The sequence below is a fragment of the Coenobita brevimanus genome, chromosome 72 (genome assembly GCF_032717465.1).
Source record: "Coenobita brevimanus isolate Jiangsu-jjx chromosome 72, ASM3271746v2, whole genome shotgun sequence".
NCBI lineage: Eukaryota > Metazoa > Arthropoda > Malacostraca > Decapoda > Coenobitidae > Coenobita > Coenobita brevimanus.
In genome coordinates, this window is record NC_137025.1 from 6950688 (window position 1) to 6970919 (window position 20232).

General features: G+C 40.2%; 1 protein-coding gene across 4 annotated transcripts in view; it reads right to left on the bottom strand.

Annotated features, from left to right (window-relative positions):
* Window positions 1–4721: 4721 nt before the first annotated feature.
* LOC145407174 (serine-arginine protein 55-like) overlaps window positions 4722–20232 on the bottom strand; it is an 86537-nt gene continuing 71026 nt past the window's right edge. For all 4 annotated transcript variants that reach the window (XM_080278203.1, XM_080278201.1, XM_080278202.1 and 1 more), the window contains 2 exons: window positions 13525–13650; window positions 4722–5309 (listed from right to left, as the gene is read on the bottom strand). In XM_080278203.1, coding sequence (XP_080134329.1) covers window positions 5219–5309; window positions 13525–13650 — 217 coding nt within the window. In that variant the 3' untranslated portion in view covers window positions 4722–5218. The remainder of the gene's footprint in view (window positions 5310–13524; window positions 13651–20232) is intronic.

The following is a 20232-nucleotide window of genomic DNA, read 5'->3' on the forward strand; positions in this document are numbered from 1 at the left end:
TCATTATCATGTCCTGGCAACCTACCCATCAACATGCGTCCGATTTTGTGTATGATATTATACACGTGTCATTAGTACAGTATGCTGTAATATGATTGTGTATAATAATATTCGGGTATAATATACTTGTTTATATCCAAGGGGTCATTGAGGTTTATTGCTCACATAATGCCACTCAGGCATGAGTGAGGCTGGTCACTCTCATCTTAAACGTTATGACCAACTTGCCTAGCCCTGGACTCGTGTGCTCCTCATGGAACCACACTGGATTAGATGATGAACAGATAATATATTTGTGTGTAATAATATGATTTGTGTATGATACAAAATCAGATGCACCGCTGACTGGTAGGCTGCCAGGGTACGATAATGACACCTTCAGACCCATGCACCGTGATTATAGTCCCTTGCCCAACCCCTCAGCAATCACTACTATTACTACAATTTATATCATAATAATGGCTGCTCTGTATCCGTGCATGCCTGAGAGAGAATAACCTCACTTCTAGCATCCTACCACCCAAGCACACACCTATAAATTATCCTATCTGTGGACAATATAATGTTGTACAGTATCATCAAGTTATGAAAAAGCATACTGGTCACCAAGATCAGCTGAGCCAATGTGATGAGTATCAGACATACTTAGATTTATATTCAGTGATTAACCTAACAAGTGCTCCTGTGGGATTTTATGACCCTCCCCCCCCCTCCCAGCACAAAAACACATCAGAACATTGATATGCTCCAATCTCATTTTTTGTGAACTGGAGTGGACACCTAATCAAGCAGCAAATTTATGTTGGCTCTTGAGACCCTTATAGCACTTGCAAAATGGGCCTCTTGAGAGGCCTGTAGCACTTTATGGATTAAGTTACCAGATCTCCAAGATATTTTTCACCTTGTTAAGACATTATGTTAGAGGCTGAGGTACTATTCTTCATTCAGCATTTCTCAGGGCTGAGATTTTCACTGGCGACTAATATCGCAAATTCATGCACAAATTTTTAGCAGCTGACATTTTTTCCCCACAAGCCTTCACATACTGTATTCCATGACTGTTTTAAATCTGTTCAGCCAGCAAATGGAATACAGTATTCACAATACTGAGTGATGCTAATTTGTGTAATTCTGCCACTTTTTCAGTCAGTAAAGGTCCAGAAATAGCAGTTCCTTTGCTGATATGTTGCTTAAGCCATTCATATGGTACTTTTATCAACTACCGGTATGGCACAGGGAGGTTCACTTAAAATTTTTTGTCTGTCATAACATTCAGTACTTCCACTTGCAGCATTAAATTTCAATATTTTTTCATGCTATTTCTTAAGTCGTACACAGTTGTAGTTCCAATCTCATACTAGTCTTGTAGCTCACTTGCTGCATCACCTCTATCCAAGCTTCTTTAGAATTTCCAGTTTCTATTTACCAATTTGTTTTCTCATTAATGGTAGGTGGTGGCAACCATTATCCACTCACTTTATGTAATGCTGCCTACTTCTTCCTCTCCCTTTAACATTCCTTTTCTGTGTCTGCCCTCACTTACTATTTCTCCCATCTTTCCTGTCACTTACAGTATTATTCTATTCCTTCCTTCTCGGGTGGCTTTACGGTGAATGACATGCCTAATGGTTTCCTGTATGCCAGGAAACCATATACAGTACAATGCTGAGTAGTAATCATATAACTAACCCATAAGTGTTCCCTACATGTCAGCAAGTGGGTTGGCAGAGGGTCAGTGCCCCTCCCTGTAAAAACAACTAACTCTAAGTCAAATGGCCACCCATTAAGAGATTATACCATCTGGCTATAGATGGATAGATTAATGTTTTCTTTTCGGTAATTATTTACCAAATGGGCGCGTCACTTCCACCAATATTATAACAAACTCATTATCTCAAGGTAAGTAATTTTGATACGCAACACAGATTGGTAACTGCAGAACTGTGACTGCAGGAAGTGATTGGGAAATGACAAAATATCCCTATTTTTATACCTATTATTTTGTTATTTAAGGAAGCTGCCAGGTCACGTCATATGTTTATCAACAATCTCTCCAACTGCCCATGTTTACCAACCATCGCCCCGACTGACACGTCAGTGTATCAAACATCCTCAAATATGCGCAAAAGAAAATACTAATAACCATGTCAAAGCTATGGAAAACTTAGCGATTTAACCTAATCTAACTTGGCCTAAGCTACAGACCCCCATACTTTTAACCTCACCATCCTAACCAAACCAAACTCCCTGATATTGGGACTGCCACAAAATATTACACTTAAGATCCAAAACCCATCAGGGCAAAATTCAACTCAGTAAGACCCTAAACTAACAGAAATTTAAAATGAAAAACGAAGTTGCATTAAAGGTCCTGGACATGCCATTTGGAAATTGCATGAACTAAAACATGCATTTGCAGCATTTGCCATCCAACTTTCAAATTTAAAAATGTGCATTAGGAACATTTGATATGGCGATGTCTGAGGAATATGGATTCGAAATACTTAATAACGCCCTTCAGAGTTAACTTTTAATAAATCTCCAGTCCAGGAGAGGTACCAACTGACCTGTGAAAGGCTCATTTCAATAGAAAATATGGAAAGGCTGTGCCCATTTGGTAAAAAATTTATTTCTTTTCTTATCACTATTAAGATTCTATAAAGACATTTTAAGGGTTTAAGTGTGCAAGTTCACCATCAAAAAATGAAGATTTTGTCCACTGTGGCAGAGCAAAGAACAATAAAATCACCCATATGGGTGAACTGGGTCAAATAATGCCTAGCCAAGCTCATGAGCTAGCTTGGGGACATGTATGGCTTGTTCTTTAGCAACGTTCTTCGGTTATCTTTGGCAAGAGATTGTTCTAAGCTAGCTCACAAGCTTTTCTAAAGAATGAGTCATGCTTCCACTGAGCTATATCACAAGTCATAACTCACAAGCTTGGCAAAACAAGTTACTGTTACCTGCATGGCACTTTGTAAACATAGCCATAGCTGCTGAAATCCCCCCCCTTTTTTTTTTTTTTTTTTTTTTTTTTTTTTTTTTTGAGGCAGCAAAATCTCTCTCTCTCTCTCTCTCTCTCTCTCTCTCAATAAATGTACTTGAAATTTTTTTTGGAACAATCGTATTTTTGAAAATTTGTTATTTGGTGTTAGGAAATTGCCCTGTATAGCCCTCTACCTCCCATGATAGAATTTGGGACATTCAACTTCTAAGCATGGAAGAGGTAACATGTGGAAGCATGTACAATCAAAGACACAATCATCTTCCCAGTTCCGCCCAAAGAAGATTTCCACCTGGCGAAATACAATGAACACCCTATCTGAACTAGTGCGTGTTTCAAACAGTTTGATTTTTCTGCTATATATTTGTCAGACTTTGGGAAGATAGTTGTGTCTCTGATTGTACAGTATATTAAATAAACTACACTAAATCCCTCCCAGGGGAAAAAAAAATAAAAAATAAAAAATAAAGTCTGATAGCCATGTGAAGAACTACTTTAACACAAATATGACTTCACATGCAGACACTGAACCTATATTTATACTGTACTTCTAATACACCATGAGACCATTTTGATGGGCAATAATCAATGCTTACATATATCTGCTGTTCACTTGATGCCCACAGGCAAAAATCAGGCAGCAATTAATAATTTTTTATGGCCATTTACCCAATACTAGCACCAACTCGTAGTATGGCAGAAAAAGCCTGGCAATGACTGTCGTAAGTACTGTATGTATGTGTCATGACTTCTTTCCCCTCATACTGCAAGAGGATTAAAAATGCAATTAAATAAACTGAAGTAAACACACAATGGCATAAAATAAAAATAACACCAACAGAATCCAACTTACCAGAAATTCTAAGCTTACAAAAAGTCCAACTCAGAGCTATTACTGTAACTTTTGTATGTATGTACTGTATATATATATCAGTGTATCCTCATCCTGCCCTAGGGTGGGAAATGAGGTCCAGATGATGATGATGATAAATACATACATACATACACACACAGACATAGACACAGACACACACACATACATATATATATATATATATATATATATATATATATATATATATGCAGTATATCCATCCACCCATCATCCAATCCTACGTTGCCCCATGAGGAGGGTAGGAGCTCAGGGCTAGGCAATTTGGTCCTGACATTTCAGATGACAGTGACCAGCCTCACTCATCCCTGATTGGCATTACGTTAGCAATAAACCCCAACCGTCCCTTGTATATAAACTTTCATTGGCTCCATCCGATTGGAGAGCCGTAATTACCCACTAAACCACCAGGCGCCATAATCTGGTTATATGATTACCACCCAGCATAGTACATGGTTTCCTGGTGTACAGGAAAGCATTTGGCTTGTCACTCAATGTAGAGGTACCCAGAGGCAGAAGGAAGAGGAAAGAGTGAGGGAAAGAAAGGCAGAAGAGGGAGTGTAAAGTCCCGTAGGCAGAAGGACGAGGAAAGAATGAAGTACAGAAAGACAGAGGAGGAAGGAAGGAAGAAGAGGAGGAAAAGGCAGACACCCAAGAGCAACACTACATTGAGTGAGTGGATGGTGAGTGCCCCCACCTATATATATATATATATATGATTTAACATATTAAATACGACTGCTGCCAAGTTATCCTTGGAAAGACTTCCTCATAGAACAGCACACCTACCGTATGAGATGGCAAAGCAAAAAGAATTCACAGATTAGCCAACAAACATTCATCCCACTGGCACACTCAACCACAAACATGTTCAGACAGAAATTAAGTCATAAAAATATGACTGTTCTCATAAAATATGGACAGTATATAAAATCTACTGTACAGTTAGTTCTGGAATACAGTACAGTTTAACATTAATATGACAATCTATGCTCACCTTCCTATATGAATTCATAGCCTTCACTAATAAATTATACTCCACTGGAAGTTTCTGTGTTTCGAAACTAGACTGTAGAGTACTTGGTAAAGAAGAGACCTGACTGGTTTCATTTATCTTCAATACTGAGGAGAACAAATGAATTCAACCCACACCACACTACCGTCCAAGCACAGTGCTGTGGGAAGAAGTGCTTTTGTACAGCCAAGCAACTTTCTTACAGGCTATTAAAAAGGAAAAAAAAATCCATTATATTTGCATTAGGAGGAACAATTTTATCCAACTTGTACTAAAAGACAGCAGGCATGTGCCAAGGCCCAGAACTTTACTTCTCCTCCTCTGATTCCGACTCCCGCTCTGCTGATTTTGACCGGCTGTGGGACTTTTTCTCAGGGGTGGCACTTCGCGATCGTGACCTGATGGGAAATGGAGGATGATTATCGTCATCATCTAGGTTTGAAGAACAAGAAAAATCTGACAAAAGGAAAACTATCAAAAGTCAAACACATTCACCCACCACTCAAGGCCCCAGAATCACGACTCAAACTCACAGGCACAAACATCCACTCTTACGTGCTTCGTATTACCTATCACCTGAAGTTAATCCAGTGACTATCATACCAACAAGAAAAAACAAAAATGCCAAACCCTTGTCATATACTTCTCCCCAGCAAATTCTTAAATCCAGCTTAATCCAGTGTCATTTCCCTAGCCTCGTCAAACTCCAGACCTCTCTCTTGAACACTCATTTTCAACACCTATCCGCCCTCTTCTCAGTATCATGCTTCCTCCCATCTTCAAATTTGTTCAGATACAGTATACTCTTTTCACCATCTGCTCTCCACATGACCATACCATCTAAGCACACTTTCTTCAACTCTGTTCATCTTTCACTAATCACAATATTCCATATCCTAGCTGCTCTCTGCACTCCTCACACATTCCTTAAAACCCCAATCATTTTTACGCCACATCTCACCCATATGTTAAGGTGTACTAAAACTCATTCATACAAGCCTCTTGCGACCATCAAACTCTGCTCTCTGTTTCATTACAAGGCTTTCATAGCACCAGTCATTTTCTTTACCTGTGTTACTCTTTCTACTTCTTCCCTTGTACATTTCTCTCTCATCGCTGCACCCTGATCATGAACCTCCTTCACCAACCTGAGTCTCTCTCCATTCACCACCAATTCATCCTGTTTGCCACCTCACTCAACAACCATCACTTTGCTTTTATCCACATTTACTTTCAAAGCCCCACACTAATTGACATTAGAGCAAAAATTATTGTATGAAAGTAAAGTACCATGAGAATGAACAGTCTGGGAAAATGTTAACTGATTATTTTACTGCCCCTACCGTCTTTAAGACATGCCTGTAACTTTTCTCCCTGACACATCATTAAAGAGCCATCTATGAGCTCCCAAGCTTGTTTCAGCTTACAAATATTAGGCAGCAGAGTAAACTGACATTATAATATACCAAGTTTCTCTCAGCTTATAAGTACAGAGATAGCCTGACTTTCTGGGCTATATGGTGTGAAAAGGTGCCCAAACTGTCCGAAATCACGATTAATCCAGCGGAAACAAAACACAAGTACTGTACTGTTATACTGATTTATTTACCAGTAAATGTACACTTTAAGCAGCAGAATGACCTTATCATTTCAGTTCATATTCCTCCATTGTTTCTGTACTTTTCAGACAATTTTCAGTATGGTAAATTGCCTCTTCCTACTGAAAAATTTCCTTTGTTATTATCGTCACATTCCTTAAGCTGTACCTAGGATTTTGTTTCCACGCAATGGAAGAAACTCAGCATACCCAAAAGTGGATTTCATTTCCTAGTTTCTCAACTGGAGGTGAGATTACATTGGGTTAGGTTAATTAATAGGTACAGTTAAGCTACGTTAGGTCAGGTTCAGTTATAACAAATTAGGACAGCCCCTATCTGCCAATACGCTGATGAATCAAACAAGAGTTGTCACACCAGAGCAGCTAAAAACAACAGGGAAACAGATTTAACAAGAAATATTTATTTACCACCCTAGAGAAAATCTGAAAAATGTAACAGACAATCAGGAAGAACTGATTTGGTAAGGTGCTTCTACTGCTTAACCCGTTAACTGCGCCTGGTGGTTTTTTGGAGGTGTCCGTGGTGCGCAGACATTGGGTAAAAATGAAATTTCCCAAAGGCCAAATTTTGTCTTAGGAATTGAGAGAACACATGTCAAAATATATAGTAACGAAATATTAGCTCAATATTTACCTTGGTAGTGGTAGGTGGGGGCGCTCACCATCCACTCACTCGATGTAGTGCTACTCTCGGGTGTCTGCCCTTTCCTCTCCATCCTTCTTTCCTTCCATTCTCTTCTGTCTTTCTTTCCTTCATTCTTTCCTTGTCCTTCTGCCAATGGGCAACTTTACACTCCCTCTTCTGTCTTTCTTTCCTTCATTCTTTCCACCTCCTTCAGGCTGTGGGTGACTACACTGAGTGACAAGCCAAATGGTTTCCTCTGCACCAGGAAACCATTTACTATGCTAGGTGGTAACCATATAACCAAATTTTGGCGCCTGGTGGTTTAGTGGGCAATTATTGTGCTCCAATCAGATTGAGCCGGTGAAGGTTTATATCCAAGGGATGGTTGGGGTTGATTGCTCATGTAATGCCACTCAGGGATGAGTGAGGCTGGTCACTCTCATCTTAAATGTCAGGACCAACTGCCTAGCCCCGGGCTCCTACGCTCCTCATGGGGCAATGTAGGATTGGATAATGAATGAATGAATGAATGAATAAAGCCATGGATGAATATCGAAGTGTCTGATTCCCTATTGGAACGTATAGTTTTCGGTTTCTTTTTCGGTTTTGGTTTTGAAGGCTCAAACATGCTTGCATGGGTCGGCCTTGGTCACCATGGCACTACAGTATACTTGAAATTCACCAGCACAGTCAGGGCTGTATTAAGCAGTCGCACTCGGAACAGCCCAGGCTGTATAAAGCAGTTAACGGGTTAAAGTAAGCATATGTTTATCCCCCTCAATGGCCGTGGGTTCAGAAATTTGCATGCTCCCGTGGCTGGCCTCGGGACCATTTATTCAAAGTACTAAAATAAATTTCTTTTTCTGACACCCGTGAAAAGACTTGTCTGGTGCACGTGGCATTCCCCGCCCCCCTTAGTATTTCTAAACCCATCCAGTTATATGATTTGTGGAATAATACTGTAATAAAATTACGGCACATGTTACATCAACATGTAAACATATGGGCAAAAACAACTGAGATGAAGTGGCAGCCTGACTACTTGGGATGGTACAGTAGGGTTGTGTAAACACACGAGTGACCTTCGTTCCCTTCCCATAATTGTTCACAGTTTTTTATTGCTCACCCTAACTCAACATCACTGACACCAGTATGGTAAAGGTCAGCAGCAATGAAGGGATTAATGATTGTATCAATACTCTCTCTCTCTCTCTCTCACACACACACACACACACAAAAGAATCAACAAAAGAATTAGAAGTAAATAAGTAAATGTACGCTTAACTTTAAGCAGAGGAAATAACTATGCTCAGTCAGTCCAAAACATGATGGGAAGCATGAAATTGAACGAAGAAAAGGGAACTGAATGCTAACTTTCCGAGAATACGTAGGATGAAAGGGTAATTTTTTTCAGATTAGCAAACATTTTCATTTCGTCCCCTAAAATTGTGAAACCCATAAACTTTCGTCTCAGCATACAGCCTACAGACCTTATCAATTCATATTCCCCTAGTTTTCCTTAATTTTTCTTACTATTTTAAGGGTGGTAAATTACCTTTTCTTGCTGAAAGACCTCCCCCCATTATCATCATCACGTTCCTTAAGCCGTACCTATGACTGCTTCTGGCACAATGGAAGAAACATACTCAACGTATTTGCAGGTGGATTTTGTTTCCCAATTTCCCAGCTGGAACCCAGGCTAGGTTGGTTTAAGTTAAATTAAGTGGTAGGTGGGGGCACTCATCATCCACTCACTCGAAACAGGAAATGTCAATCAAGTGGGTGAGAGCAGATAAATAGAAGAGGACAGTAAGGAAAGAAAGAATGGAGACAAATAGGCCCCTGTTAGTCACCTCTTACGAAGCAGGCTGGGGTACTGGGTACTGAGGAAATATGTTTACCCCCTTCTCCAGGGGGAGAGGCATAGGACAATAGTAGAAGAAAAAGAGCCTTGTAAAAATAGCTGAGGCAGCAACAAGAACCCAAGGAGAGGGGAGAGGGGAGAGCAGAGTAAGGCACCCATTGCTCCCCCACACGTCTCCATCAACGTCTCCAAAGCGCCCCCCCCCCCCTCCCCCCACGACAACAACGAGCAAGGAAACGCGGGGAAGCCAGCAGTGTAGTGAGAAAAACAAAAGGTAATTAATACAACAAGCATATTATCACCCTTGACTGTACCCATTTCATCATAGGTAATGGGTGGTGACTTTGAAATGGTAGTCAGGTCTATTTTGACAGTCAGTTATGCAAATTCATTTAACTTTTAATACTGAAGGTTTTTCTTTTGTAACTGTTTTCTTGTTATCCTACACAATCTATTTCAGCTCAAAAATTTCATGCACTTGTTGTTGTGGTTCCAGACTTATATAAACATGAACCAAGTGGACTGCATGCTTAGGTTGCCCTTCTGCAGTCCACCATCCCCCATTTAGGGAATAAGGAGGAGTTAAGTAAGTTGAGAGTTGTTTGTACAACTGGTCCCACTGCACGAAGTCATCCCTCTCCAGCACCAGGGCTTCTTGCTGCAACTCCAGGCTCATCTAGGCAATTAACCCAGCAGACTGAAGGAAACTGGTGCTTGCAAAGGTCTTTTGTTAAGGTTACACTGAAAGATTGTCTGTGTTGCAAGAGAGCAGTGCATGAGATACCTACATGTGCTTTGGAGTGAGGAGCTACAACGCTTTTAGGCATAGTGGGTTAAGTCGTATTTTGTGTTCATATTGTAGAAAGGACGAGTAGTGACAACACCATAGTCTGGCTAGGTATACTTCTGCTTCTGGGTAAGACCTTTGGAAGTATACCAGTATAAACCTGGTATACTTCCAAAGGCCTTTTGTTGAGGTTACAATGTGTGTGCTGCAAGAATGCATTGCATGAGATACAGTCATGTGGTTTGGAGTGAAGAGGTACAATGCTGTGTAGGCATAGTGGATTGCTTAAGTCGTATTTTGAGTTCATACAGTAGAAAGGAAGAGTAGTGACAACACCACAGTCTAGCTAGGTAAACTTCTGCTTTTGGGTAAGGTAGTTTCTGAGAGAAGCACAGTAACAACCTGGTATATATCTGTCTGGCATGCAATCGATCACTATAAGGTCAATGAAAACTTAGGCCAGCTACACATGCTTAGTTTTATGCTCCGGTTTGACTGTGCATGCCAAAACTGCACAGATAAAACTGAATCCCGCCAGTGTATCCACACAGCACAGTTTCTGGTCAGTATTACCCAGTAGACGAGATGGACGGATGTGATGAAGACCTGCTTCTGTAGCGTGCGCTATTAAAAACAAGTGAAAAAGGGGAAATGCAAGAAGTCTGGTGTAAGAACTGGCTGTTGAAAAGGAAGCAATTTTCTCACATGAACATAGAAGAATTCAAACTAGAGAATGATGACTGATACAATTACCTTCGTTTGACTGGAAAACTATTTGCAACTTTTATCTTTAGCTGCTCCTGTAATTGAAAGAAAGGACACATGTATGAGGAAAGCCATTACTCCCAATGAAAGTCTGACTGCTACTCTAAGGCTTCTGGCAACAGGGAGATTTTAGTGACCTCCAGTACACAACAGTGATGTCACCACATGCACTGAGTGAAGCTATACCTGAGAAGTGCAGAACTATTCTTGCTTTATTACAAGACAAAAACTGCAAGGTATGGTATTTATTTGGGTATGAATTTGTTTGCAACATAAGACATTTTATTCAACCTAATAAAATTAAGTTCTCCTGTTATTCTTCACGTAAATAAATATACCACAAGTGTAACATGAGTGAAAAAAAATGTAGCCTGTTAATACTGGTGTAAATGTACAAAATTGCGCACGGCAGACATCTATCCACAACTAACGCTGTGTCGGGACTGAGCAAACTTTCAAATTTGCATCCACACACTCTGGTTTAATTGTACAGTCCAAATCTATGCAGTTAGTTTATGTGATCAGAGGACATCGTTCATGCCAGGATTTTGATCTGCACAGTTAAAACAGCGCAGATAATTCCTCATCCACACGCTCCATTTTAACTGTGCTTTTTTGCCCTACACAGTTAAACCAGAGCAAAAAACTGAGCATGTGTAGCCAGCCTTACACTCAGTTTTGGGTTAATGATTGAAAAAAAATGTGATGGCCACATACAATGATCCCATGCAGAGATGCTCCCACCTACGCAAGGTAACAGTCATACATATGAGCCAAGATGGCTGCCCATGTTTACATGTGAAGAACCCCATTCTGAGACCTCTGAAACAATCTCCTTCCCACCACGCCTTTTAAGTGCCCATGTTGCTCGTCCACTTGCTCATGTGTTACCAGTGCTGTGACTATCTCCTTTGCATCCCATGTATTACATAACACCATCACTCAAGCAAATTACCAGAGCAATAGTTCAACAAATAGTGCAGTGTGCAATACAAAGTGGAGAAAAGCAGTGTGCAATACGAAGTGGAGAAGACGTTTGTGTATAAAATAATGAAACTTATGATACTGAGAACATGTGAGGTCAGAATGCCAACTCCAGTGGAAAGTGTAGTGCTACTGAGGGTGGTGAGAGCAAACCTAAAAGGTACGGTGTAGCTTTTCCCTTGATGATAAATTAGGTACTGTCAAGGGTCATAAGGATGGACATGGGGCAAACAAGATCGCAGAGGTCCTTCAGATGCCCATGTCCACAGTCTCTACTGTAATAAAAAAATCAAGGGCTGTCCAAGCTGTGGCGCAGAACATGCCCATCACCTCATCGCATTGCTTCCCACCTGACACACCACTATACTTTCTTGACATCACTGCTTCATCCTCCCTTTTGCCCATCACCACCACCTGATGACCTGGAGTGATTGCCCAAGTCCCTAAGCCTCGAAGTGGACCCTTGGTGACAACTTGGACCAGCCTAAGACATACTTCAGGTGAGTGGCAGAAATGTATTTTAGATTTTAGGTTATTTGAACCTTCACTCCAAACTTACCTCCACTCAACCCTTGTTGAATCAACATTGATTTACAATTAATTGATATGTGATCGGTTCTTGCTTGGTGTGATTCGATTTTAAATCGGGTCGTTACTGCATGGTGGTGGTTCACGGATAAAGGTGTTGGATGGCTGTGGTGGCTATGTCTGTATATATGAGAGTAGTGTCATATGGAGGAAGAACAGATAGATAGAGGGATGCTGAGATACTCTGTGTAGTGTTGGGGAGCTGTTTGGTTATGTTTCTTTGAGGTAATTTAAAATCAAGTTACAAGGTTGGGATGGGTCTTGAGCACAAGCAAGGAACTGGCCATCACATTCATATGATCTTTGATTGGGGGTATTTTCACTTCTTGATGTTGGTGGCCTATATCTGAGGTCTGGGTGCATCTTGTTACTACTTCAGGTTTTCTTCTGTGTTTTCTGAAGTTTGACCATGTTTGTGTTGGTTAAGTTTGGTGTCCAGCTTGGGCTGACATAATGCTGTAGTTCTAATGAACTGTTTATACACAATATTCAAGGATTCTTCCTGTTGTCTACAAGTAGTGTCTGAATGTCAACATGGAAAAGAATTTATGAAATTCTGCTGATGTAAGGTGAAGGTCATGTGTGTCAAACCAAGTCCAAGAATTTACGGTGTCTTTCCCATGGGAATGGCTGGTTCAAGAGGGAAACGATGTGTTGGAGATTCCTACTGTATATGTCTAGAGTGACAAGGATAAAGGTTGATTTGGTTGGTGTGGCAGTCATTCTGTTTCCTCTAAACCAATTTTATAATGACTATAGGTACAGCTAGAGCTGATCTGCTGCTTCCTGAGTTCTGGGGGTCATGACGCTACTGCCAAGTTGTTGGCATAGGTTAGTGCTATTACTGAGGAAGGAGCCATTGGCAAGTCACAGTGTAAAGGGTTAAGTGAGGGTGAAAGTAGAATACAACAGGATGGTATTCTGAATCTGGAATTTTGGTTTTGGTAGAGCACCTGGGCTAGCCTGTCTGAGACAACTGGCCAATTATTTATTATTTTCTTCTGTTTTTGTGTTGTAAGAATTTAAGCATTAGGATAAGTTTTGAAACTGTGTCAAAAGCCTTATTTATGTCCACTGCTGCCAGTGTAGTTCCTACTGGCGATTGTTTCTTTCTGAAGCCGATGAACATTAACTGACTTGGAAAGGTAGGTGATGGGTGGGGGTTGAGGTCTGAATCTACTTTGGGAGTCAGACAGAGGTATGCGGGGATGAAACTAATGTTAACCTTTTCATGATTCTCGTGATATGCAAAGCAACAATATAGGTCTATATGATTTCAGAATACTGGAAGGTTTTCCCAGCTTCAGTAAAGAAACATCTTCAGGCTCAAACGGTTTCAAATTTTCCACACATTCATACCTATGCTAACTAGACTAACCTACCTAGAATGAGATCTTGACCTTGATCTTGACTTGGATCTGTCTGAGCCTGTCCTGGACCGGGAGTGTGATCCAGACTTCGAACGTGACTTAGACTTGGAGCGCCTCTTCTTGCTGTGGCCACCACTCCTGAAAGGTCCAAGAAAGAAAAATCAACTTGGCTAGCATTACTGAAAGTCTAGCTTGAAATTGCTATGGTACCCATATGAATAAAAACAGCCTACTGGTATAAAGCTAAATTATGAACACTAAAATTATATAAGAAACAAATTTCAATCTATTATCTGCTATTAATGGTAACCAAGTATTATTCAAGGCTTTCTATGTAGTTTGTACATGGATTTTTAATTTTAACATGACTGTTTATACAGATTACTTTAACCAATAAATGTTATATTAAACATATTTCCACATCTAAATAATTTTACATCTACAATAAATTCTCGGTAAGTCGACCCTGCAGAAGGCGGAATTTCCAGTAAGACGAACTCAGACCGTGCCTTGCCACTTTGTGGGAATTTCCTACAAATCTGTGGGAGAATTGGCCTCTCATGGGAACTTTTGTGGGAGGACATTTCAGTCCTTAAATTTGTAGGAATTTTATCCCCATGTGAGAACTTTTGTGGATATTTTATCTTTCATGGGAAATAAACCTGGCAACATTGCCCCACCACTCTGGGCTGGTAGCCAGCCAAAAGCAGGCACACAGTCAGACTGTGTCTGACAGTTGTCAGGTGAGGCTGACCCGCTGTTGCCTATTGTACTGTTTCACTTTAGCATTTTAGTTTAATATATTCAAAGTGGCAAGAGTACCAACAAAGAAGAAAGGTACAGCACATGACGAGGTTAAGAGAGCAGCGGGGGAAAAGAGGAAGATGTGGCTAGAGTGGTTACAGGACAGGGGTTCAATTGAAATATAAGAATTGAATTTACTGAGAGCACAAAGCACATAAGGAGACAAGTAATAAGGAAAATGGTGGAGATAAATGATGATCTAGCAAGAAAAATTAATGCAAAGTACTCCGAAACTGGGAAGTTCCTCTGGAAAGAGGTGCGCAAATGTCAAAATGAGAGCAGAAAGAAATGTGAAAGTGTGAAAGAAGTAAGTGGTTGATTATCAACCCATGGGAATGAAGTAAGGACCAGATGGAAAAAAACATTTGAAAGCCTGATGAATGGGAATAGAGAAAGCAGAGCCGCTGTAAACATGACTGGTTTTGGGGGCGTGCAGAGAAGGAATGCAGTGCCAGGAAACGTGACACTCACACAGGTGATGAATGTCGTAAGCGGCTGAAAAATGGGAAAGCAGCTGGGGTTGATGAGGTGTATGCAGAGGTGATTAAGTGTAATGGAGAGTGGAATGAAGTGCTTGTTGGGGATATGTAAAAAGGCATGGATGAGTGAAACTGTGTCAGCTGTGATTGTACCCCTGTACAAAAATAAAAAGGTGAACAAAGTGAGTGCAAGGATTATCATGGCATAAGTTTATTAAGTGTTGTTGGGAAGCTGTATGGAAGAACTGTTATAAAGTAAGAGAGATGTCAGAGGTCCTAGTGAGTGATGAACAGGGTGGCGGAGGATGTGGATCAAATATTTGCAGTGAGACATATAGTGGAGAAAGCTTGTGAGAAGGATTATAAGGTGTTTATGGCATGTGTGGACCTGGAAAAAGCATACGACAAAGCAGACAGAGAAGGATTGTGGAAGGTTTTGCACATGTACAGTGTAGATGTTAAGCTGGTAAGTGCCGTCAAGAGTTTTTATGACGGTAGTGAGGCATGTGTAAGGGTAAAGGGCATCTAAGTGAATGGTTCACAATCAATGCAGATGTGCGAAAAGATTGTGTGATGTCCCCATGGTTGTTCAATATATATATGGATGGGGTGATGAGAGAAGTAAAAACATGAGTAAAGGAGAGAGGAATGGCACTGGTGATGAATCATGAAGGATGGAACATCTCAAATATTGTATGCTGATGATACAGTACTACTTGCAAATACCAGACAAGAGCTTGGTAGCCTAGTGCAGATTTTGCTTGTCTGAGAATGTCATGCCTTCAAAGCAAAGATAAAAAAAGAGTAAAGTGATGGTTACTGAGAGAGAAGGTGACTACCAGTGTGATGTTACAGTGAATGTGGAGAGGCAGGAATTGGTGAGTGTGTTCAAATACCTTGGTAGAGTAATAGAAAAAAAAGAGGAAAATGTGCAAAAGAAGTGGAAAGTAGAGTGACACAAGGAAGAAAAGTAGCTGGTGCAATGAAGGCCTTGATAAGAAACATAGGCTTAAGTGTTGCAGCTGCACAAGGCTTATGTGAAAGAGTGTTAGTACCAACTTTTAACATATGGATGTGAAACTATGGTGTGGCATGAAAAAGAAAATTCAAGAGTGACAGCAGTGGAATGTATATGGAGCACAGAGAGTGGATAGAATATGAAATAATGTGATTCGTGAAAGGTGTGGAGCGAGGAAGTCTGTGGACACCAGAAATGAGGAGACTGTATCGAGATGGTATGGTCACGTGGGGAGAATGGATAACAATAGAGTGGTGAAAAAGATATACCTGAGCAATTTTGAAGGAGGGAGGAGGAGAGGTTGGCCAAGGAGAGGGTGGATGAGTGCGCGAGGAAGAGAGGTATGGAAGTCGGTGAGGCCAAGGGACTGACAAGAGGTCGAGCTGGCTGGATGAATGTTGTGAGAAGTGCATGATCAGGGATTTAGCACCCCATTTTCATGTGACAGCATCCGGATTTACTTTACTGGATACATTTATGTGAAGTTACAGTATCAGATAAAGCCAGGATTCTGGGGGATTGAATGATGAGCAAATGGAAGTGTGACCCATTGGACTGGGCAACTTGGGCTGTCTGGATGTTGCTACTCCTCACCCTGCCCTAGGATGGGAAAGGAGGTCCAGATGATGATGATGATGATGATGATGATGATGATGATTATGATGATGGTACATTTTAGTTTATTATATTCCAAGTGTTAACATTTTAGTTTCATGGATTGTAAAGTTAAGCACATATGTGCAAAACTTTACATAATTATGTGATTTTTCCACCCCACCACCTCCAACACAAGCTGCCTAACCTACAAGAGCTCTTTGCACAGACGTCCACCCATTCTAGAAAGGAAAAGCACTGAACTGTTTCCCACTGTTCATTTTTACTGCTTTATACAGTACAAGTCCCATTATTCGGCATCAATGGGACCAGGATGATGCCGAGAAATTAGATTTGCCGAATAATCAAAAACCTACCCACTCAGTACCTTAAATATATTGGTGAACACTCATCACCACTTATGGTACAGTTTAACAACTGTGTTTGGAGAGAGTACTGTATACTGTACAATACTGCAATCAATACAGTACTATACCTGAATCTGAAATATAAATTAGTGAACATATACAAGGGTAATGACACAGTAGGCCTACAAGTCAGATAACACTTCCTGGATGGCTGAAATGATACGGAATATTACCTACCAGCTCAGTACATCACTTGTATTGGTGAACTCATCACTACTTATATTATTACAAATATGTTTGGAGTGAGGACTGTATACAGTACTTTTTCCAAACAAAATAAAATAGTCGGAAAATTGCATAAAATAAAAGGATCTGAATTGGTAAGGTCTTTCTGATGAAAGTTATAACTTACATTTAGCACTCACTCTTTTGTTCGTTTTTTTGTTTACATGTGAAAGGAGAGTACTGATGGAAACAGTAATGTATTCCATGAACCCCTTAATAACCTCCGACATTGAACAACCCTTTATAGTACCGATGTCGAGTTAGTGAGCTATGGAAAAACTGTGAACAATTATGGGAATGGAACGAAGGTCACTGGTATGTTTACACGACTCTAAGCTACGATTCCAAGCAGTCAGGGGGTCAGTTAATCTCAGATGTTTTCGCCCATTTGGGAGATGCACCGTAACTTTATCAATTCTCCAGTCAATCATGGCGAATCATGGCATGGGTTTAGGAAGATAAATAACACATTTCTAGGTGCGCCAGACGATTATCTTCACATCTTATAAGAAAATGGAAGAAATTAAATCCCTCTCTGAGTACGTAAAGTTCTTCCATTCTTCTGAAATCAATTTATTTTTCTTAAAAATGGGAAGATAATCGTCTGGCTCACCTAGCAATGTGTTATTTAGCTTCCTAAACCCATGCTATGATTCGCTATGAGTCAAGGAAAGATTGATGAAGTTACGGTGTATTTACCAAATGGGTGAAAACATCTGAGATTAACCAACCGCCTAACTGCTTGGAATCGTAGCGTAGTCATGGAAACATACCAGTGACCTTCGTTCCCTCCCCATAACTATTCAGTTTTCTTTAAAGCTCACACTAACTTAACATCACTGACATCGGTACTGTAAAAGGTTGTTCAGTGCCGGAGGTTATTAAGGGGTTAATAGGATATATTACTGTTTGCATCAATGCTCTCTCTTTCACGTTAAGCACAAAAACAAACAAAAGAATGAGCACTAAATGTACGTTTAACTTTCATCAGAGAGACCTTAGCAATTCATATTCCTCCAGTTTATTTTTAAGTATTTTTCTGACTTTAGGTTAGGTTAGGTTTGGTTAAATTATTAGGTACAGTTAAACTCGGTTAGGTTAGGTTCAGTTAAACAGGACAGTCCCTTCCACCATTATGCTGAGGAATAAAAATACTAGAGCTGTCACAACGGTACAGCTAAAAACAACGGGAAAACTGATTTAACAAGCAACATTTATTTATGGGTAATGCATTACAGTGTCAGTGATTCATGGGCTACTCAATTACCGGTAAGTGTCATTTTCAGGAAGGCATCAAGAAAAAGAATTTCAAGAATTAGCGTGGGGGCTTGGAACGTAACCCTCGCTAATTTGGTGGGGGTGGTTACTGTAGTGTATGATACTGTGCAATACTGTAATCAATACAGTACTATATCTGAATCTGAATAAAAATATGGAAATTAGTGAACATACAGAAGTGTAATGAAACATTAGGCCTACAAGCCACAGATAACACTTCCTAGACTGCCGAGATGATTCCGGACATCTGCCGAACAATCAATGATTTTCGTAAATGGGACTATTTCTCAAAACTGCCGAAATGTCGGATCTACCGAACAATCAGCTGCCGAATAATAGGACTTTTACTGTACATGCTAACAGCCTACACTGTTGGTTTGTGTTCAAAGATTCACATACAGTATACTGTAGTACTTCCCCAACTCTATGTGTCTAGCCTAGCCTAAGCAGCCTACGACATGCACCAAACTGCTTTTAGTTTAATGATATTGCTTTATAAATGCTTCTTTAGTTTAGTGCTAATAAACATATAATCACACAATCTGCGACTATTGTGGGTGTAATATAGTTTTTATTGGCAATTATTTCTGGATGTCGGAATATCTGGTAAGTCGGGGTAATATTATTTTTATTTATTTATTTATTTATTTATTTTTTGCAATTATTTCTGGTCAATTGGAAAATCCAGTAAATCGAACTACCCTAGAGCTCCATATAGTTCAACTTGCGAAGGGTTTACAGTACAAGCATACCCCGGTTTAACGATGCAATTGGTTAAGTAAAAACCCATCACTAGGCGGGGTATCGTATCTCGGGGTAGATTTAACATGTATAGGAATGTGTTTTTGAGCCTTGGGTCCCCCCCCCCCTCAAAAAGGCCAATCTAAATGACCTAACAGCTATAAAAGAAGCTAACTTAAGCCTAAAACCAGTGTCTGTCTTGCTTGTACCCAGTCAAGGTCACTGGAGATTGCAATCTCCGACTCATATTCAAACTCGGAGGAGAAGTGGCAGCATTGTATACAATCCCACCATCAGACGGTCCTGGGACAATTAAATAAACACCTGTTACACATAAGAATAATGTATGAGTGATGCAGAATCATTCAAGGTACAAACTGTTGTGACAGAAAAATGTTGATGTTTTGATGGGGAATTCTCTTGACAGGGAATGTGACAGATGTTGCGATCAGGATAGCCTGTTCAATGGTCCCTCTTTATGTCGTTTTTGTCACTGTTCTGGTTGCTGAGCTTTATTTTCTTCTCTCCTTTGCATATTCGAAGCATTTTTCCCTGAACAGCTGGAGTGTAAACACATGATTTATTCCATCCATCCACCCATCATCCAATCCTACATTGCCCCATGAGGAGCGTAGGAGCCCGGGGCTAGACAGGTGGTCCCGACATTTAAGATGAGAGTGATTTAAGATGAGAGAGTCACAATTTTCATCAATGCATGGAATACTTACTCTATAAGGTTTTCATTATGTATAGTTAATATTTATTTAAAATTATCATAATATACTCCAAGATAGGCTAGATGACAGTTCAATGGTCAAACACGAAATATTTATTGTTGAGTCACCTAGTTGTCCACACTGTTTTGTACCTCATCTGATGGGCGAGAATCCGTACCCCAAATGACAGCGTTCACTCCGCCTATCACTAAAACATTAATCAAAGTATAAAAATACCTTGGAAATCAACCTAAACACAAAACTGAAGTCTAAAATATCAAAATCAGTAAAAAAATCAAAACCCATCGCAAAACTGGGGATAGGTCTACGACAGGGAGGATAGGGTGGTACTTTTACCCCCACGACTATTCCGGGGTATTGTATCTAAGGGGTATCATAAATCGTGGTTTGCCTCTATTAACAATTTCACCTCATGT